This window comes from Zootoca vivipara, chromosome 5 (assembly GCF_965207765.1).
Source record: "Zootoca vivipara chromosome 5, rZooViv2.hap1.1, whole genome shotgun sequence".
Taxonomy (NCBI): Eukaryota; Metazoa; Chordata; class Lepidosauria; order Squamata; family Lacertidae; genus Zootoca; species Zootoca vivipara.
Window position 1 is genome coordinate 10,124,745 of NC_142588.1, and position 22,355 is coordinate 10,147,099.

The 22,355-nt window shown below is 42.8% G+C and overlaps 1 protein-coding gene across 4 annotated transcripts in view; it reads right to left on the reverse strand.

The window, feature by feature from the left end:
• The window catches only part of ERCC6 (ERCC excision repair 6, chromatin remodeling factor), a 50,014-nt gene extending 28,146 nt beyond the window's left edge, over positions 1 to 21,868 (reverse strand). For 2 of the 4 annotated variants that reach the window (XM_088670055.1, XM_088670053.1), the window contains exons 1-7: positions 21,718 to 21,868; positions 19,227 to 19,645; positions 17,700 to 17,820; positions 16,350 to 16,455; positions 12,674 to 13,382; positions 5,222 to 5,350; positions 1,942 to 2,100 (exon numbers count right to left, since the gene is read on the reverse strand). In XM_088670055.1, the coding sequence (XP_088526181.1) occupies positions 1,942 to 2,100; positions 5,222 to 5,350; positions 12,674 to 13,382; positions 16,350 to 16,455; positions 17,700 to 17,820; positions 19,227 to 19,642 (1,640 nt within the window). In that variant the 5' untranslated portion in view covers positions 19,643 to 19,645; positions 21,718 to 21,868. Of the gene's footprint in view, positions 1 to 1,941; positions 2,101 to 5,221; positions 5,351 to 12,673; positions 13,383 to 16,349; positions 16,456 to 17,699; positions 17,821 to 19,226; positions 19,646 to 20,318; positions 20,508 to 21,717 lie in introns of those variants that run through there. The other 2 variants (XM_088670054.1, XM_088670052.1) reach the window with 2 other exon arrangements.
• Between the last annotated feature and the right edge of the window lie 487 nt (positions 21,869 to 22,355).

The window sequence follows — 22,355 nt, forward strand, 5'->3', positions numbered from 1 at the left end:
GAGAACACAAGATGACAGCACCGTGAAATAAGCAGCATGCATTATGAGAGCTATCAGAACAACTGTATTCAAGTTAGAAATGAAGAGTTGGACTAGAGGACTCTACAATTCCATGATTTTATGAAATGGGTGCAAAACTATAAAATTAAATGGCAGTGTGATGCTGTAGAAGACAATGGAAAGGGGGATGCTAAGGAGTTGGAGTCATGAACAGGCACAGTGCTAAATGAAAGGTTTTGGGGAAGTTATACTAGCGTTCCCCTTCCAACCAATTAAACCAGTAAAACACAGAAACACCAGAGGACTGTAGGTTAAATTTAGAGAACCAGGCTGATCCCAATTTTAAAATAATGCCTGCAAGGGGATGATTGTAGTAGCATATGAAGGGATGTAGCAGACAAAGTTACTAGGAATAATTACCAGCACAGAAAAAAATGCCACAAACTCAATCCAGTCTACCGTCTGTGCAACAACCATGAACAGAGGAAACTCAAAACCAGTAGGAGAACACTTCAATCTCCCAGGACATTCTATACAAGATCTCAAAGTAGCTGTCTTACTACAAAAGAATTTCAGAAATAGACTGGAAAGAGAAGTTGCTGAATTGCAACTTATCACCAAGCTCAAAACCATGGAGGGACCTGGTTTGAACAGAGATATCGGATTCTTATCTCATTATACATGATAAGCGATCTTCAGCCATCTCTACCCTTGCTTTTTCATGCAAAACCATTTGCAGTCGTTTGCGGTCATCAACAGCTATCAGTCAGTCAATCACCCATTTCCACCACCCTTCTGAGTGATCCCCCCTCCCCACCCCTTCTCTACATAAGTGCCTGGAAACTTCCATTTCACTGTATCTGAAGAAGTGTGCATGCACACAAAAGCTCATACCAAAATAAAAACTTAGTTGGTCTTTAAGGTGCTACTGAAGGAATTTTTTTTATTTTACTTAGAGGAAACTCAGTAAGGCATAACAGTCTGTAATAGCCTTGTGCATAGAAGGTAGGCTTCTATGTGCCTTCTACATGCCACACAGTCTGCAAGTCAAGGAATGCAAATCCAGGCAGGATCTTATCTCATTTAGACTAAGGCTTGGATACACTAAGCAACAGCCTTGGTTGTTCGCTTAGTTCTCCACACAGCAGCATAAGTAGCAGCCCTTTGGGGGCTGCTGGGAACCCCTTTTGTTGCAGCCAGGGGCACTTGAATCAGCAAGCGAATTTGCGAATGCCCATTAGGGCTTCCAGGGGCTGCAAAACATTTCCCTTCGACTGTTCTGATTGCTGGATTGATAACTACAGATACCTGAGGTTCCAGGGGAATGGGGCGGGAGGAGGAAGACAACAAGGAGACGGTTGTATAAAAAAAGAAAGTGAGAACTCCCCCTACTTGAACGTGGGTTGTCTGCGCTGACCCAAGGAAGGATCTTGCAAGGATGTTTCCTCGCTCGCTCTTGACTCTCACTTCCAACATCCCAAAGAAGACTGTGACTGCCTATGAAAGTAGCCCACTGGTCTCTTGCCAGAGCAAATATTTTAATGTAAAAATGTAATAAGTTGACCTAAAGGTATTACCCCCTAATTGAAAATTCCATACTGTGTAAACTATCAATATTAACATAATTGAATTGGTAAGCAATCCATTTGTGCTCTATAACCTTAAGACATAGTATTGACCCAAAATAACTGGCGAGGCTCATCTGCAAAATGAAGCATCAATGCCTGGAATTCATTAGGAGTGTTACATGTTTAATTTTTCCTGCCCTCCAGCTCCATTGTCTCGTAAAAAAATTTCCTTTGATGTCCCCCGCTAAAAGAATTAAAGGAATATTGTAATTGAAATGCCATTAATAATTCACGGGGCCCTCCTCCACGGCAATACATCCAATGAAATATTCATCGAGCTCCACAGACTGACAGTCTGCGGAAGAGCACTTGCCTGTAATTTGAACCACGCGTCCTGATCTTGCTGTAGCTCAGACCTGCCAAGAAAGCAATTATCTGGATGGTCTTGCCCAATCCCATCTCGTCTCCCAGAATTCCTCCCACCTGCTGGCAGTGCAATTCCCAGAGCCACCCAACACCTGTCTGCTGGTACCTGCAAGTAAAAGGGCAAAATCAGATGGCAAACAAGAGATCGCAACAGGACAAACACATGAATTAGTCATTCGGAACGCTCAGAAGCTAGTTACCAGAACATGCTGCAGCATGTGTTTTACATGAAGGCTGTATTTACAGCGTCATGCATTTTTTATGCCTTTGGACGTTGGATGTGATGAACTCGCTCCTCGTGCAATGTTAAAAGTACATCTAATTAAACCGAGACGTGATAATTGGAGGGTGTTTTATTTCATTTTGTATAAACATTGCTAGAACGGCCCCTTCTGGTTCTTCAGAACAGTAAGTGCAATTGTTTTTGCAGCCCAACATATAGGAGGATTGTTAAATTGCAGTGGAACATGGTTCCATGCCCAGGAGCCCAACAGCTACTGCTGAAAAGGAACAAAAAACAAACAATGGCTGCAAACTAAGAAGAGGGAGGTTTTAAAAATAATAGTAATTCCTTTGCCAATGAAAACTTATCAGGCTGTTCTTGCTAAATCACACAAGTTACAAATTGCAAAAAAACAGAATCATCGAATTGCCAAGTTGGAAGGGACCCCCTGGGGTCATCTAGTCCAACCCCCAGCCATGCAGGAATATGCAGCTGTCCCATACAGAGATCAATCTTGCAACCTTGGTGTTATCAGCACCACATTCTAACCAGCTGAACTATCCAGGCTAATTGCTATATCTCCTTATTTGGAAGTAGGAAGATGGGTACAGTTCACCAGCAACTTCTCTTTGTGTAGGGCAGCATTGAGATAAAAGATAGCTGTCAAACCTAGCTGAAAGGAGTTGGGAGCAGGGGAAGGGCTGTCCTTCAGGAATGAGTACAGCAAATACAAGCAATGATATAGGTTAGGGCAGATTAGGAGTACTGTACCAAAACAACGGCTGCAAACTGCCCACTTAGTAAGTTTAGGCTGGAGAATTAGGGGTGGTTTTCAACCAAAAATGTAAAATCCTGCCAAAACAGAAGTTTTGTGGGAAGAATCTCGTTTGTTCAGAGGAATAGAGTGATGAATGCGTGAAAGATGACTGTATACTGTAATTTCATCTCATGCCTCAACTGGATGGTCAGTGAGGTCAAAAAGAGATTACTGTCCCCCAAAAGCACTCCAATTGGGAGAAGGAACACATTTCCATCAGGTTAGATTAGCGAGTGATCCCTAGGGGTCTTCTGCCATCTGTAGTGTGTGGAGAACGTCTGGCTCACTTGCTAATCTATCCCCAGGGCTTTAGGCAGGTTGCACACATGAGACATGATCTAAATTTTGGATTAAAAATAATAATCTATCTCTCTCTCTCACACACACACCACCTTCTCTCATTTGAGGATGCTCACTCCTCATAAAAAGCTCACCCAATTCTTCAACTGAACTGAAAAGCCTATTGTTTATTTCAAACCATTGCCCCCTTTCTCACATTTACAGTTGGAAGGGTGCCTTTTGTAGATTCCACATCCCCCAACAAGCTATTTCTTAACATTTTCACTTCACTAGGCACAAGGATACAGAAGACCACTCTCCCCTTGATATTGCAAAAGAAAGCATTTATTCACATGGGGTGTGGGATGTACAACGCTGAGCAACCAGTGTGATTGCTAGAGGAGCAGGTAAGTGTGGCAGGGTCTTTCCTTTCCCTTCTGCAATTGCCGAACAGATGGCAACAGTGAGTTCTTGCAGAGAGTGAGCAAGGCACAGGCGTCCTCGCTCATTTCATTCTCTGCAACGTACCCTAACCGAGAAGCTAAACTCATGCAAGGGAGAGAAGAGCAGCAGCAATCAGAGCATCATGGGAAGGGATATAGTCCATCTTTCCTCACATACCAGATGGACTCCAACACTGAGCTCTGGGCCTGCCATTCTAGCCCTAGATGCAGAGAAAAGCCTAAAAAAGAACAGAGCAAATTCCCCATTTAAAAAAGACACCCAATAGGACCTACCAGAGTCACATAAACAAGTTTTGGCTTCTTCCTCATGGTCTCTTGTAGCTCTATATGACTTAAAAGTGCCTCTTAACTACATGGAATTTAGCATATTTCATAGTCTTTTCAGAGAGACACAGTAAGTTGCAACTGGTATAGATCTTTATTCTATTATTACTTGATATACAAACAGAATGCTTGAGAGTTGGGAGGAGAAATGGGCGAGCCGCTTTCTACTCTCCCATTTCTATCCTCTCTTTTCCAAATTTATTTTTGAAACTGCAAAGCATAGAAACTAAAATGGAGCTTTCAAGGACTCTTGAAAAAAGAGCCTCAGGACTGCCCTCATTCAACTTCATGAAAACAAACTCTAGAAAAGGATAAAGTTTTCAGAAGATCTGCTGAGAAAAATTAAAGAGCCAGGAAAAAACTAACTGGGAGTTGATCAATCTGCATGGGAATTCACCGCTGCCATCTTTGCGCTCCAATGTGGTCAGAGGAGCCTCTAATGCTTAATGATGGCAACCTCCCTTTCCTGCTGGGGAGATCTCATCTTTTAAATTGCATGTCAGACAAATCATTCAGCTCAATTGATCTTTTTAACCACTCAGGAAGTTTTGCCAGCTGACTCATGCTTGCAAGGGGATACCCTTCATTAGGGGCAGCTATCATACCAAGATTCATATTTAGTTGCCCGTCTTGGTTGAATTCTCTTTGGGTTTCTCTAATCATAGATCCATTTTTAGATTATGGTTACAGCAGCATAACACACCCTCAAGTCCACCAGCAGTTGGTGAGGAACCTGTTAACCAAGCTGTGAGTTCCAGGGAAGCGATAAAGACTGCTCAAGACCACCATGCTCAATGAAGTGTTACAGCCAGGCAGCTCACGAGCTACGCTGCTTGAATCATTTGCTAAAGGACTAAATGGAAAGACTAGCAGAGTGAATGGAGTGATCTCTCTGCTTTACACACTGACTATGCTTGTGTAGAATGGACAGATGTCCTATGCAGTTTTGGCAGCTACAACACAACACAAACATAAAACCACAATGGAATTCAAGTTCTTCAGTTGGCTGCAGAATGCCATAATACACCTTAGCTACTCGGTTTACTTTTCCAGTTTGTACTGATACATTAGCAAACCACTTATAGCAATGAATTGTTGTTCGCTACTTTAATATACATACTTGAAAAGTTTTTTGAAAAGGAAACCTGGAAGTCTAAAACCCTCAGCAAATTCAGCATCGCTATCATCCGAATCTTCCCCCATCTTCTGCCGCTCCTCTCTGTCTTTCAGTTGTTGCTTGTGCCACCTCCTGAAATTACAAGAAGAATCACCATTTAATCGCCAGGGTTAGCTTAGGCAGCTAGGAGAGAACAGCAAGTAAATCTGAAAAGCAGCTATTATGGTCCAGCAGACAGTGTGTTGATTTTGACATTAGAAACCTGGGCTCAAATTCCAGCTGAGCTTAAGTGCTTATGCCTTGGGCAAGGTAAAGCACTCTCTGGCCGGCTTTCCTACAGGAGGGATATAAAGAAGTGAGAATGACTGTAAGGCACTCTACAAAGTAGTGGTCTACAAATTGCAGGCTTCCTGTGGGCATCTGGTTGGCCACTGCGAGAACAGCATGCTGCACTAGACGGGCCTTTGGCTGGATTCAGCAGGTTTATGTGTTTAAATTGAGAAACATGAGAAAAAATGGGTGGTTGGGGGAAAGAGGGATAACTTTTTTTAATAGTATCTGGATACAAAATATGTTTGCAAGACATTTAACACAGTTAACTGAAACTCCAAACCCAACAAAAGTTCGAGGCAAATTAAATGTCGGCATAAAAACTTTTATCAACCTATTGCGCACACTGCTATACAGCCTTTAGAAGACATTTGTTATGGGGAAAATAGCCAAATAGGATCATTCTGTGCAACAGGATGACAACATGCTACAGCATGAGATAGCGTGGTGATGATTTAAGATGGCAGTGCAAATCCACACCCGCTAACTTCAATGGGAGGTGATCAATCCATTGTACATTTCAGTCCCACCCTTACCAAAGCTTTCTGTGTCCTGCATACTTTCCCCAGCTGGAGCCTGCACCCAGTAGAAAAAGGTGGGTGGAGGGAAGAGTGGGAGACACTTACTTCAAACTAACACTATTTCACTATACAGAAGGGAATTTCTCAGGGAGCACCACCACGAACATGGCATGTCATTTCCCTCCAAGATATATTCCCTCCAGATTAGAAACAGAAATTCACCTGCAGCAACCAGATTCAGAAGAGTTGAAAGCAGCTTATGAGCTTTTGCTTTTTTCCTTTTTTTGCTACACCCCACCATTTGTTAAAACATTATTTTTAAATGTTTTGGAAAACAATCCAAAAGCTTGTGATATTTGTTTGCCAGAGTTAAAGTCAGAAATGTGTAAACAACCTGATCAGCAATCCTTCTTTCAGATGAGCTTCAGCTTGTCTGAAGACAGATACATTTAATATGACTTTCCCAAGCAAAATAAAAATAAACCATTTGCAAAATGTTGACAGAAGTTCCAGTCTCTGCTACAGCAGACAGGGGTTCAGACATTGTCAAATACCCTAAACTCTAGCCTAGAGATGGGAAATTCATGGCCTTCAGTATGTTAAAGTATAAAGCTCATCATTTCCCATATTGGCCATGCTGATTGGGGCTGATTGGAGTTGTAGTCCAACGACGTATGGGAGACCAGATGTTCCTGTTCTAGTTAAGACAAGCATGGTCAAGAGAGAATAAAGTTGCTCCAAAAGACTCTGCCAAAGAGTGATTCAAATTCATTTACTAAGAGGAAAATGGGTACTATGTTTGTGTATGAGCTGAGTTTTAATGTTGGTGGTAAGGTAAGGAGCAGCCCAGTTGCAACAAAACTTGCCTCTCTCCTGTATTCTACCGGAACTTTTAAACAATTTAATCATAGAACTGCAGAGTTGGGAGGAAGGTACCACGAGAGTCATCAAGTCCAACCCCCTGCAATGCAATCTTTGTGCCCAACATGAGACTTGAACCCATGCCCCTGAGAGAAAGAGTCTCATGTTCTACCGACTGAGCTATCCAAATGCTTGGGAAAGGGCTAAAGATCTGTGGTAGCAGACATGCTTGTGTGCAGAACATCCCTGATTCAAGCCCGAGTGTTGCCAGGTAGGACTGGGAAAGATTCCTCGAGTGCCACTGCCGGCAAGTGATGACAATGCTGAGCTAGACACACCCACAGTCAGACTTGGTTTAAGACAGCCTCCTATGCGTTCCCCCTTGCTAGGTTTTAGTTCTGTTTATGGATTCCATACTGCTTTTTAAGGATTTTATGCTGGTTCTATGGTAACTGTTGTGCCAGCGCTGCTTCTGAATTTATTTAGCTGAGTGTTGATTGTATAAACGTTTAACTGATTTTAATTTGTCAGTTGGTATGTAAAATGCCGAAGAGCAAGAAATAATATTTCACACATTTCGCATGGCCAGCTAAAGGTATCATTCATGAAGCTGGCAACCATTTTACCACCAACTGCGACAGATTACCTGTGTGCCCAATGTCTGAATGAAATCCGCCAAGCAAACAGAAAAGGTGAAGGAGCATTTAGCAAACAATACTCAAGTGTCATACAGCCACAACAAAGAGCCATCAATACCAACAAATAAAGAGGTAAAGGATAAATAGTGAATATTGCTGCTATTTCCAGGTTTTGCGATGACAATAAAGTCACTGAGAAAACAATTGATACATCAACTAAAACCCAATGGAAGCATATTAAAGTGCGCAATTAAAAGCTCTGATTTATTACTTGTTAGAAAACTATTTTATTTTGTGCAAGAGATGCAAGCAGGATTAGTGAATCATTTATGTTTTTACAAGGATTTTGAGTGCTTCCAAATGTCTACTTCCTCTAGCAAATCGACCATAGTGCATTTGCAGGAGACTGGAATACTGATAGGCTGTCATGCTAGACACCCATAAGCTAAACATCAACAGCAGCTAACAGAATGGGGAGTGCTGCTGGTCCAAACGTATTGGCAAAATCACATAGGTTGATACCACTGTGAAGCAAGGCTATTATTTAAACTAGTTACGGAGCCACCAAACCACTGTGATGAGAGCTATCTCCTTTTGTGAAGTATTCATCTTAATCCGTTATCACCTGCTGAAGGGCTTTCACATCACCCTACAGCAGTGGTGAACTTTCCTCCAGCCTAACTGGTCCTGTTAGCTAGGGATGATGTGAGTTGTAGTCCCAAAACATCTGGAGGGCCAAGTTTGGCCATGACTGCTCTAGGGAACATACACCAGAGGTGTGCATGGTCACCCACATGCACACAGAATTCTCTCAGCAATTAATCTTGAAGAAAACACTTTAGTTTTTCTTTCCAAGTCTAATTGCCAGATTACTTTCCCCTGCTGCACTCTCAAGAAAGGATGCCCTATGACTTGTTCTCCAGTTTCCTGATACGTTTGAACCAAGTGAGTTTGTTGTTAAGAAATTGTAAGCATTGGTTTAAAATGCTTGGATTTGGATTTAATTTTAACCAGGCCGTGTCTACAAATGGAAACCTACAATATTAAGAATTAAAATGATAATTGATCATAAATGCAGGAGAGCTGGGCTGAAGTCCCCTTTGGACAATAATGCATCACTTTGAGAATAACAGGCCTCCTTCGGTCCAATAATCCTTACTGGATCTTTGCCTTATTCCTGCCCTCCTCGCTGTGATTCCGTATCCTTTTAATTAATGCAGGATGGAATTTAGACAGAGTTCATTTTCCATTTATTGCATTCTCTTGCTAGAAAATGTGATGCCTGAAAGTGGACAAAAGTTGAAAAGGGGTTTCAAAGTCAATGCAACATAAAACCTATAGGTTGTCTTATTAATGCCTGGGTAATTGGAGTTCATCCATCTTTAAATATGGGCTTCTGAAAACATTTTATTTATTTATTTATTATTACATTTATAACATGCCCTTCCTCCAAGGAGCTCAAGATGACTTACACAGTTCTCCCCCCTCCCTATTTGAACAAAAGTGCAGCCAGGCACTTCAAACATGCAGCTCACAACAGATCACAATCAGATTTTTCCAAACACATTCAGGAACCAAGCTGGGTATTTAATATAGTTTGTGTTTCTGAAGCATAATATATTTTCCATTTCAGACAGCCAAGAATCCCTTAATGATCATTCTCATTTTGTAAATTGAGACAATGAGTTACTCTTCCGATCGGGCTTTTTATGAGTTGTGTGGGGGTCGCTCTAATCGCTGCCTCTGCGGCAGATTAAACATATGCCATTAGAGCTACAAGTCTCAGTGAGCAGAGCCTGGATGATGCTGGAGATTAGGCATCTGCACCAAAATCATGGATTTTCCTTATCAGTGAACTGTCTTTCCCTGTTTCATCAGATAACGGGCCACGCCACAAGGAGCTCCTTACTCTGACCAGCTGGAGGCAGGACCTGTTTTAATTTGGATATAATTTGCCCAAGAGGCTGGGCTAGAAAGGCACCTCTCTTCCTAATGAAACTACTGGAGGAAAAATGTGGTCCTCCAAGGTGGAAGTTGGAATCCAGCCCCACCAGCCATTCACAGGTAGAGAAACACTCTCTCTTCTCGGTGGCACTTGGTGGTCCAAACAGTGGGACAAATCAAAGTAGCTCCCCACACATATAAGGGGGTGGGGTTGATGTACCATTTGGATTCATGGCTAAATAATTTATTTTTCCTCCATGGATCTCAAGGTGTTCTCCCTGCTCTTCAGTTAATCCCCACAACAACCCTGGGAGGTAAGTTTGGGCTGGGAGGCAGCGACTGGTCCAAGGTCACTCAGAGAGCTTCATGGCTGGGTAGAGATTTGAACCGTGGTCTCCCAGGCCCTAGTCTGACACTCTAACCTGTAGACCACACACTGTGGCAAGAGGATGGATCAGCAGAACAACAACTGCAACAAATTCCAAGCAAAGGGGTGGAAAAACCACTGGCCCCCAGGCACTTTCTCATCTGTTTCGCAGCAAACCCCAAACTCTCTCCCCCTCCCCCTGCAATTAGACTTGAACAAATTGGGTGGTTTTTTTCCAAGATCAACTGGAGCATTGGGAAACCTTTGGAGGGTCATGCATTCCCCAGACATGGACAAACCCGTGCCACAATTTGGATGGAAATATTAGGCTTGAAGAAACAGCTTCAAACTAGATTCCCACTTTTGCATCTGGCTGCACCCGCCACGGATATGAACCCCCAGGAAATTTAAAAAGTTTCCCTATGTCTGCTGTATCTTATTTTATTTTTCACCCACCATGATCTAAAAGCAACACATCTTACATGCATAATAACAAAGTTACGCTCGCATATGATAAATAAGCATGCCTACTGAAATCATTGGGACGGGTCCAGATTTGGCCTTCTGCAAAGCGGAAAGGCTCGCTTTGTTTGCAGAAGAGACAGAGATCCAGCAGAGGCTTCTGCTGGAGGAAAGAGGGACGCCATTTTTGCTAATTCCTCTTCAGACTCCAACATCACTTCCCATATCATTTGGAACAGTCCCCCAACCTTCTGGGGCTTTTCAGGGGGTATTAGGGGTGGAATCAACCCATGGTCTCAACTGCTGTTACTAGGCGTTTTGGTTAATGCTGCTTTTATGTTTTACTTGTCCAATCTACTGCTATTATGATCTTGTTCTTACAACGTCTGTTTCATTATACTGGAATTGCCAATGGTTTTACTGGCAGCCATTTTGGAAATTTTTGCACACAATAAAGTGGGTTATGAATATTAGAAATGTTTTTTTAAAAAAACCTGCAGTACTTAAGGCAATGGCATTCAAACCAATCTAATATGCAGCCTCCAATTTCCTATCCACACTTGGGCATACTAAGAGAAGTAAACTGCCTCCCTCGCTCTCACACCTTTCTTCCTAAAATGAGGGCCCCCTCTCCCTCGGAACAATCTGCCACAGAAAAATGACAAGGCAGAACTACTACAGAGTCCCCCTCTTTGCATGTTCTCCCTCTGGAACCACAAACTTTTAATTGGCCTTGTGCTTCAGATGTTCAGAGGAGAATCACAGCTGGCTCACTGTCAAGCTTTACAAGCATAATATTTTCACCTCGATGCAGGACCATCTCCCAGATACAATCTTGAAAGCTTCGCTGTGGAAAGAAAACTCATTTTCTGCCTTTTGAAGTATGTGGGACTCCCCACACAGCAAAATGCTCAATCGAGCAATCCAGGAGGACTGCATCCGTCATTTGGGGGTGAAACTTGCCAGACACTCATTCAGTTGTTTTTATCAACAACTATAACTGACAAGGAATAAGATGCAAGTGTAAGCAAATGCCATTCCTTTAGCAAATTCACTCCACTTTATCTCCTAGCAGCATTTCCCACAGTACAGATCACCTGGGGAATGCAAGTACAAGAACGTCAATGTGGGCAGCTGCAGTTTAACAGCTACAATAACTAGAGCTATGAAATTTTAGGAGATATGATGTTTTGGTGGCAATTACAATTATTGATATTTCTAAAATTCATTTAGGCTTTTATTGTAACTTAAGCAACTGCAGGAAATGTATGACTTTAGCAGGGATAAATTGTTACGATCTTAACGTTATTAAAAAAACTTGTCTGGATGGATTTAAATTGTGAATCATATTAAAACTTTCAATCAAAATAAATTACTCTTGATGAAAACTCTGAATTAAAAATGATTTAATATTGAGCTAAGTCAATGGAAAAAAGTTGAGCTTCATTCAATAAAATAGCAAATATTTTACAGATTAATACATTTATTAATTCTTTAGTCCATCTCTCAGAAAGGTTATTATTTCTCCAGCCAAAAGGAATCAGTTTGATTCTTCTCATTGGGGGCCTAGATTAGGAGAACATGATTTTTCTTTTAAATAGTTTCAAAGGTCTCACAATTCTGCCTTCTACCAGCCCAAGAATGGGTCAATTTTGGAATAAAAATTATTCTGTGACAAGGTAGATTAATTATCAAAACAACAACATGTGGTTTATTTTAAATTAAGTCTTTTGATTTTTTTAAAAAAACAAGTGCATTCACTTTCACTTTTCTAAAAGCCTAATCCTTTGAGTAAGCACAACTTATCCAGCACAACAGACTTCATGCCATTTCTGAGTGGTGTGGCATCACAATCACCTAATAGTGGAGCTGCACAACTAACACGGGCTGCAAATCACTACAAACACTTATGCTAGGACTTTTTGAAGCAATCAATCAAAGGAATAGATAGAAGCAGCAAAAGGGCAGAACAGCCTTTACCCTGTTTGAAGATGAAATTCTGCCCATTGGGTACTGTACTTTGAACCATCATATTTAATGATATATGTTTACTTATAGAGTACCCTGTTAGTCATTCATACATTACAATATCCATGCTTTTTTTTTTTTTTGCACTGACTGGGCATATACATCTAATTATTTCATTGGGATAAAAAGAGCTCTCCAAGGAAAAAATGAAACCATAACACATATTCTGATATTTAGGATCTTCTGTTCCCCAGCTGTTAGTTCTAAAATATAGGAGACATACAAGTCTAGTTTTTGTATGTATTAAAAAAACCTGGAATTACCACGAGAAATATTTGGGTGGGTGTTGTTCTTTTTTACTAACCTTAACCTTTGTTTATAGTAGTCTTCATTGCCATCATCTCTACATTGTTTAATTCTCCTTTTCCCAGCAGTATCACCCTCCTCTTCATCAGAGCTTGGGATAAAGTCATCATCCCCAAGATCTTCTTGAAATTCGCATGTTAATGAAAATTTCTTTCTCCTTGGCAAAGGTTTCACTTCATAATCGTCACCATCATCTTCTTGAAAAAAATCATCTTCCCCATCCAGACTACCAAGCTCTTCCTCATCAGGCCTGTATTCCGACTCCTCACTGTTCTCCTGTTGCTCCTCTCCCTGTATCTCATTGCCCTTAGGAAGTCTGGCCTTGGCCTGAATCTTAAGAACGTGGTTCTGAAGCTTTCTCATATGCTTCTTCAAACGGCTGTCTGTTTTGGGCCGGCTTTTACTCTCGCTTCCTTTGCCTTTTACAGGACATACTGGAGTTTTGATCAAATTCTTCTGCGAATGAGCTTTCTTCTTGGTCCCCTTACGAACTGAAGGCCTCTTCCTTTCAAATGAGAGTTTTGCTTGATCCGCCAAGTATTTTTCAAAACCAGCTTCTTCATCTAACATTATCCGACGGGGCTTCTTCTCTTGGCTCTGGGGTATCTTTGTTCCAAATGGAGTCATCTGACCAGTTCGGATGAGGTTCTCCCATTCAGTTTCCTGGGCTGGCATAAGCATGCTCCCAAGGGATGAGGGACCAGGTTCTATGAAACACAAACCCCCCCAAAGATTAAAAAGATCTATACATGACTCCCCCCCAGCCACAACAGATTTGTTCTATCCTTGTGCTTTATAGGAGGAACACAGGGCAGAGAGGTGGGGAAAATATAAATGTAGAGAGAGTAAGCCAATGCACAAAATGGCCAGAAATCAACATAGAGACTTGACAAAAGGGGTGGGGGGTGGGAGAAAGAAAGAGAATGGAGAAAAAATAGCAATAGATGCAGACAGACGGGTGGCTCTTACAGATGCTGAAATGAAAGAAGTTATAGGACTGAAAGTGGGAGAAGACAGACATCTAGGCATCATCGTTGTAAAAGTGGTACGAGAAGCCAAATAATCTATTTGGAGCACATGGTGAGACAGCACAGCATAGAGCATGGGTAGGCAAACTAAGGCCCGGGGGCCGGATCCGGGAATCAGCGTGTTTTTACATGAGTAGAATGTGTCCTTTTATTTAAAATGCATCTCTGGGTTATTTCGTTCTTTCTTTTTCTTTCAAAATATAGTCCGCCCCCCCCCCAAACAAGGTCTGAGGGACAGTGGACCTGCCCCCTGCTGAAAAAGTTTGCTTACCCCTGGCATAGAAGAAACAGAAGACCAATACATTTTCTTTGGGGTCAGTTCCTGAAGTTGGGGTCAGCTCCCTCCCACTGAGGGAGACCACCCACAGATCTGGGTGCATTGCCATCAATATGCTGATAACAAGCAGAAATACTGGTATTTCTGTTTTTTGTCTAATACCAAGGAAGCTGCTGGGACCCTAAATTCTGGGGGAATAATGGGCTGGATGAGGGTCAATTAATTGAAGTTTAATCCAGAAAAGGCAGAAGTACTCATGGCCAGGAGAGAAATGGACTCTGTTAGAAGGATTCAAAAAGTTTTGAATGCGCTAGTATGCCCCTTGAAGAAATAGGCTTACAGTCTGGGGGGTGTTCGTGGATTTGACTTTGGATTTGTATGCCCTGGCTGTGGCTAGGAGCACTTTTGCCCAACTTATGCTGGTGTACAAGATGCACATGTTCCTGAATCAAACCTGGCCATGATAGCACACATCTTAGTTACTTCTAAATTGGATTATGGTAAAAGATCTGGAAAAGACCCTGGTGCTGGGAAAGACTGAGGGCACTAGGAGAAGGGGATGACAGAGGACGAGATGGTGGGATAGTCTTCTCGAAGCTACGAACATGAGTTTGACCAAACTGCGGGAGGCAGTGGAAGACAGGAGTGCCTGGCGTGCTATGGTCCATGGGGTCATGAAGAATTGGACACAACTAAACGACTAAACAACCATGTAGCCCAGAGGGAAGTCAACCTGGAAAGGCAGCCCATCTAGAAGGAAAACTCTGATCCTAAGCCTCCACTGCCTTGCGGGATATCTTCGGGAGAAGAAAAGAGTAAACACAAATCCGAAGTGGAGACCCTATGGTGGTTAGATGGCACCTTGTATGCCTCCAGCAACTCCTGCAGCTAACCTGGTGCCAAACATATTTCTCTGCTTTTCCTTGGACCACATCAGCAAAGCTGAGTGGGAGATCGATCTCTGCGCAGCTCAGGACCTCCATACACACTGTTCAGGCTTGTGCTCCAGGGAGGTCACTTCAGGGCTGCTAATGCAGCCATATGACTTCACCTCCGGAGACACACTTCATTGTCTCTTGAAACAGACAAATGCCAACAATGTAGTCTACACCAGACTTACTTTCAAGGGTCCTAGAGAAGTTTCCATTGGTACAGAATGCAGTAGCTAGGATGTCAATGGGTGCTTGCCCTCAGGACCGTATGACCCCTACTCTGCAACAACTGTATTAGTTCCCAATTTGTTTCAGAGCACAATTAAAGGTGTTGGTTTAGCTTTAAAGCCCTAAATGGCTTGGGTTCAGGTTATTTTGAGGACTGTCTCCTCCTGCATCAGCCTGCCCACCCCCTAAGATCCAGTAGAGAGGCCCTTTGGTGTGTTCCAACTGTGATGGGCGCATGATTAGGAGAGAGAAGGCCTTTTCAGTGGCTGCACCAAGACCACCTGATGAGGTACATTTGGCCTTTCCTATTCCGTCTTCTCCTGTTTGGTGAAGACTTTTCGATTCTGACAAACTTCTGTCTTGCTGTGCAGATTGTCTTTTCTGTGGTGATTTTATCTGCTGAACTAAACTCTGTTTAATATGTTTTTTATTGTTGTTGTATCATGAGATTGTAACATTTTTATTGCTGTAAATCAGCATGAGTGCTGCAATTGAATGAGAAGGGTGGTATATACATTCTATAAAAAAATGAATAAAAATAAAAGGAGCAGCATCAGAAATCTCAGTAAGAATGCTTTCAACAGAGCAGAAAGGGAAAATGGAAAGGACTGACAAGACATAAGGGCAAAACTTCCAATATCTTTGCAAAGCTTTGGTTCTCTAATTTAATAGCCAATGTTCATTGATACTTAAAAGGTGGGAGACCCCAGCTGGAGCTGTGAGGAACAAAAAGTAACAGCTCTAACAACAATGCAAGACATACTGTTGTGCTTGTGTTTACTGCACATAATTTTCTTTCCACATATTAAAAATTGTGTATGTTGATTGATAGCACTTCACTGAAAGATGTAATTCAATCATGGTATTTGTCAACTTAAAACATTTTTTTTGCAGCTCAGCTAATTTGATTAACAGTTTCAATTTATTAAGAGCAAAGCTCTAGTGATTCTAAAGAACAACCATCCCTTCTGAACTGAACCAAGATTTATTTTCATCCATGAAGATTCCCATACGAGTGCTCAGATGAGCAATTCTGCAGGTGCAGAAAATTAAAGAGTGCTAAATCTCTCTAAAAAAACCACACAACTCATTGACGTTAATAAACTTCAATAATAAACTTGGTGTATTTTTCCAAGCATAATATTAAAAGTTGATTCCAAATCAAAGTATTATACCAAGATGACCCAAATAAATTATCATTTTCCTTACCGACATCTTCCTCAAAGTCAACACCATCTATTTCACCAGAAATTTCTTCTCCAAGAATTATTTGAAGGCGTCTTTGCTTTGCTTTGATCTTTTTCAACTGCTGCTCCTGAAATCATGAGAGAATACAGTTAAAACAGAGTAGCAAATTATCTGGGTTATATCCAGTTATTCATGCTGTGAGAAGACCTATTAAAATAAATGGGCTTAAATTGGTCATGTCCACCGAGTTCAATTGAGTATGACTTAGTAGGATTCAACCCTATGTTCTCAATGATGACAACAAATAGCAAGACAGAATGGGAACAGTACTTGCTTCATAAACATAATCTGTAAAGCTCACTTAAATTTTTGTTCAATTCCTAAGGGGGAAGGAAAAAACAACAACATCTACTTCTTAGGTGAACAATTTGCATTTGATATGTATAAATGTAAAAAGAAATATAAAAACATGTTTGCATATTTTTTACAAATAAAACAATTGGGCCAACTACAAACACATAGAACCCTAAAACAACCCATATTTTACTTAAAGCCGAGTTTTAAAAAACAAATTCTTAGAACACACTGAAAATAAGATATTATGTGTTTAGTGCAGCTTTGCCCAACCTGATGCCTGCCAGATGTTCTGGACTACAACTTGCATCTGCACCAGGCAACAAGGCTGGTGCTGATGGGAACTGTAATCCCAAACTTCTGGAGCACACAAAGTATGGAAAGACTCATCTAGGAGAACAGTATTCCATGACAGAAGACAGCCAAGAGAATGCCCCTCTTTCTACAAACCCCTGAAGGATTTATGGTTCGTAACTTCAACTAGAACCAAGCCCAGAAGGCAACACAGAGCCTACACAGATGTCCCAGCACTGATACAATTGGTAGAATTTAATGTCATGCTATGAGGAACATTCCATCTTGCCAGATGGAACAATCCCTCTGCCCCCCCCCCGTTCTTGGGGTTCCCCTGACCCCAACTCCGAGTCAATTTTGGTGGGTGCAGGGGGGGGGGATAGGATGGGGGAAGGCACCATTCCAACATTCCACAAGTGGAAGTCCTTGGACTTAGGGGCAAACCAATCTATTTGTTGCATCTGAAGGAAATAGAAATAATCTGACAGGAAGAGTCCTCCCCTTCACCACTGATAATGGGTTTAAAGTACAAAACAACTTAAGGGAACGGCAACCTACACCTACAGCAGTTAGTTGAAAAATAAAATAATCTGACTCATGAAGCCAGAACCAGCAAATTAGCTGCAGTGAGACTTGTACAGTTCTTTAAGATACAAACTTAAAAATAATAATAATTTAATGATTTAACACACTTCAGTCTTACAATAAGGAATTTCCCGTTACCTTGTTGTATTTTTGCCGCTTCACAGAATCTAGTTTTCTGTTAATATCTTTATTAGTGGCAGCTTGTGGAGTAAATTGCTCAATAATTGCAGCGATTTGTTTCAAGGATGTTGTACATGACCTGAAAACACAAACCTAATCATCATCTATTGAGCACCAATGAGTAGCTTCAAAAACTGAATACAGATAAAAGCATCATATTCAACGCAAACACAAGGCAACGTTCAAAACTGAAAACCCAATATTGTTTCTATAAATAGTAGCTGAAAAATAGATGCTCACAAAACCTGCAACTTTGAAGATATGACCATCATATAACAATGGTCCCTAAAACATTTTTACTGTGCTAGCAGGAGGAGGAGGAGAAGACGCTTGGTCAATGAAATCTCACCAGAAATTATTTATATTTCAATTCTTGCTTTACATTCAGTATTTTAGAGTAAATTGAACTTTGATCAGTGGTGCCTGCAAATCCCTGCATTTGTCCATGATTTCAAACTGCACATGTAATGGAAAGCACCTCACCTGACATCAGGTGACTGACAGGTAGGCAGCCCTACCCACTTATCAAAACGGCTTGAGGGGTTGGGGGGGGGAGTAAAAAATCTGGCCCTTCACCTTAAAAAGATTCCCCACTCCTGCTTTAGGGCAGTGTTCCTCAACCAGTGTGCCTCCAGATGTTTTGGGACTACAACTCCCATCATCCCTAGCTAGCAAGACCAGTGGTCAGGAATGATGGGAGTTGTAGTCCCAAAACATCTGGAGGCACACTGGTTGAGAAACACTGCTTTAGGGTATTAGCATGAAGCAGGAAGAGTAATTCAGTAAAACAGAACTGCCAACCTTCCATATCCCAAGGCTCAAATCCTTTTCATACAAGAGAAAGCAGCTACAAATGCAATCCTGAGCCTAACAAAATTCATGACAAAGTATGCACTGACTTTAATGCAACACAACAGCAGTCTAAAATTGTAGCAATTGTGGCTGGTAATCATGTAAGCAATTATGAGGAGAGCAAAACATTTCTTCCTTTCCGTGAAGCTGTGATGTTTTGGCAATGCTTTGTAATTCCACTAATGGGGCACTGTTCAGGTTTTCTTCTGCCAGCTCTGGTCCACAAGCTATTTCATAACCAGACTGGAGAAGATCCACTGGCTTACCTAGCATAAATGATCAGTGATTTCACTCAAATATTTCTCTGAGCTGGCTACCCAGAATGATTGGGTTCTGAGTATTTGCGTAAATAAACATGTTGACATTTAGTGGACTGAAATATATTTTGGAGTATGTTGGCAGATGACTAGGACAGGGCTTTTAGTTTACTTGATGAAATGTGTCCTGGGGCTTCTACAAATGTGCCATTAATAGGGTGGAATAGGGCTATGCACACAGGGAACAAGGTTGATTTGTGCAACAGGACTTTCCTCCAACCCCCCCCCCCAGAGCAGATTTAAGGGGGGTGGGGGCACAGCACAAAGAGAGGGAGAAGACTTCAGTCTGCGCATGCAAGACTCAATTGAATCTTACCTCAAGTCATCCAGTACAGACTGGTATTCTTTTTCTGCATCAGCAATTTGCACCGCCTTGTTTGCTTCATTTATTGCATTGTCTACCTGCTGAAGAACTCCTTGTTCCAATACTTCCTGGTCATACACATCAACTTCCAGGTCTCTGAGTTCATCTGCCTGAGCACCACGTGCCACAGACTGGATTTGCTGCCTGTCGATGAGCAGCAGCGGTCCCTTTCTCAGTGCTCCAGAAGACGGACCTGCTGCTGCAGGTAGCTTGATTTCCAAGGCAAGAGCTTCCTGATGGTCTCCCATGTGACCTTCACTAGGAGGCAAAGGGCCTCTTTGTTCGGCTTCCATTAGTCCCGTATTACCTGAATCACTCCCAATAGAAACATGATTCCCTCCTTCCGGCTGATGTTCTTCGGCAGGCATCTTCTGCTCATAAAAGAATTACAGTTTTAAGTTCTGAAGCTTTGTGACTAGAAGCAGACAACCAATAAAAGTTCACCTTCAAGCAGGATCTCAAATTGGTCCCATTTCCTTGGAGTGGATGGGTTAAGTCAAGGGGCTAGACAATACACCTTTCTTAAGCACCTTCACATACTGTATTTAATTTCAACCCCCAAATCTCACCAAGAGATGCTGTAGTACTGTAGAGCCTGACATTCAAACCCCTCACAGTGAACCTCACTGGATAAATTCCCAAGCCTTGGTTCCCAGGGAGCAAAATCTCTCATGCAGGTTCACCAAGGGGATGGCAGATAAGATTTTAACAGACTTTTAATATATACGTATAGTATTAGTTCTATGAATGAATAATCCTTTTCAACTGATTTCTCCTCCCATGCTTTCTTCAGCTGTTCTTATTTTTATCTCTGAGTCTCTATTGGGGTAAAAAGGTTGGGTATAAAACAAATATATAACCATAATTCCCTTGGCACAATAAAACTATGAAGACCTGCCTTACTCGGCCGTTATGTAGCCCTCTGTATTTAACACAAGAGCTGTGGGCAATTCTATATAGCAACACGAAAATAACTTTTGGTGCAGCGATGGCAATTAAAAAAAAACCTGCTGCAAATGGAAACTCCCCCCCGCCAATTTAAACCTTGAATTTGCAGTCCCATGGGGAACAGTGGGAAGAAGCGAATACAGGCCGAGGTTGGGTGGCCATCTGTCATGAATGCTTCAGCTGAGGATCCTGATGACTCTCAAAATTGCTTCCAACTGTATGATTCTCCAACCCTGCTGATCTGCCCCTTGGCTAAGGGGTGCCCTCCTGCAAAGCCCTGGGCATCGGGGGGGCAGGGAGAGTTGGGGGGAGAGGGAGGAGGAGGGGAGGGTTGATAGCAGGCCTGGACTATGTATCGACACATCAGCCAGGACTGTTTTGAGGGCTTGCCTGCGCCTGACTCCCTCCTCTGCCAGTGCCCGGAGGAACAAGCTGCATCAACACAGGGCCAGGCCTGACAGAGCTTGTCCCTCCCTCCGCTTTCCAACATTGCCATGTATCTGTGATGTTGGGCTGGTGTTGAAAAGCTGACACCACCCAGCCTTAGGTGAGAAGAGGCCTGAAGTGGGAGAGGAGGCGGATGGGAGAGAACAGGGGGAGGAGGAAGTGCAGAAGGGAAGCCCTGTATTGGGAAGTTTTTTGTTTTTTAAAAAAATGTTTTAGTGTGTTCTGATATATGCTGTGAGCAGGGCCAGATTTAGGTTTGATGCGGCCCTACGCCACTGGAGGTAATGGGGCCCTTTATATGTCCAGCTGTCCTTTGTCAACAACAAATTGTCGCTGTTTTTTGTGTTATTATATGCTATATGGTAATTTATGGACCTCATAGGTATCTCAAGCCATTTGCCACTGTTGCTGTATGTAGGTTTTATTTTATTTGTTTTTTATCTTATGTTTTGGAAATGTACATCCAGGTTTTTCTCCCCCTTTAAATTTTTTTGGGGGGCCCCAATAGAGGGGGGGCCCCTAAGCTATAGCTTGTTTAGCTTATACGTAAATCCGGCACTGGGCGAGCCGACCAGAGTGGCTGGGGTATAAACAATAAAATTGCTATTATTAGGGAATTAATTAATATTATTAGGGAAAGGGGGAGGGGAGAGGACAAGTGGGGTTAAGGAGAAGGGTGGGGGAAGAGGAGAAGGGAGGGATAGAGGTAGAGGAGGGGAAGAGACAGGAGAGGGGGAGATGAGCAGCAGTGGAGGGGGCCGGTTTTGGGGACCCCCCCCAGCTCTTCCAACCGCGTTTCCCCCCCCGCCCCCCGAGCCGTGGGCCCAACTTCTTCCCAACCGCAGCCGTGCGCCCCCCCGCCTCAGACACTCTGGCGACGGACGAGGGCCTTCCCTCAGCGCCTACAAGCTCGGCCGCCATCCTACCCCACCTCACCCGGACCCGCGGCGACGAAGCCGCGCCAGGCCACCCCGAGCTCCGCCCCCCCCCACCCCCGAGGGTGCGGAGGCCCTGGGAAGGCGCCCTCCCCGCGCAGCCTCCTCCTCACCTGCCCCCTCACGGAACAACCGCGCGGGCCTGGCGAGCGCCACTCCGAAGGTTGTCAAAGCGCACGGGCGGCGGCGGGTTTGCGCACGCGCGAGGGAGGGGCGGGAGTGTGCCCCTCCCTGGCTCCGCCCCCTGCTTCCGGTTCGACCGCCCAGCTGCCCGGGACCGCGAAGGTATCAGCTGGGCCGCGCGGCGTCTCCGGTTACGGCGCTTCTTCGTTGTCGTTATTGTGGCGGGAGCTTTTCGCTTTGGAATTCCTTGCCGTGCAATTTTTTTGGAGGCGTTAACTAGTTTTCTTTGCTATTTTTTATTGGGGGAAAAATATTATGCATTTTGTGTCATCATTCTGGTTTTGGGTTTTTTTGTGATCTTTGGGTGAAGGGCGGTCTACAGATATAAATAAGTACCCAGGTGCTTGGAAAGTTGAGGTGACTTCTAAACTGCTTTAGAGTTTTAACTAAAGTGGAACTGTGTGTTTTTCTTCTTGATTCTACGGTTTTTTTGTTTTTTCTTTGGTAAGCCACTTACCAAAGTGTTAAAAACAAACAAACCAATACTGTACATTTTAGGAAACTAATAAAATGTGTCAGCCTTTAAAGGTGCCACAAGACTAACATGGCAACTGTACTCTCTCTCTAT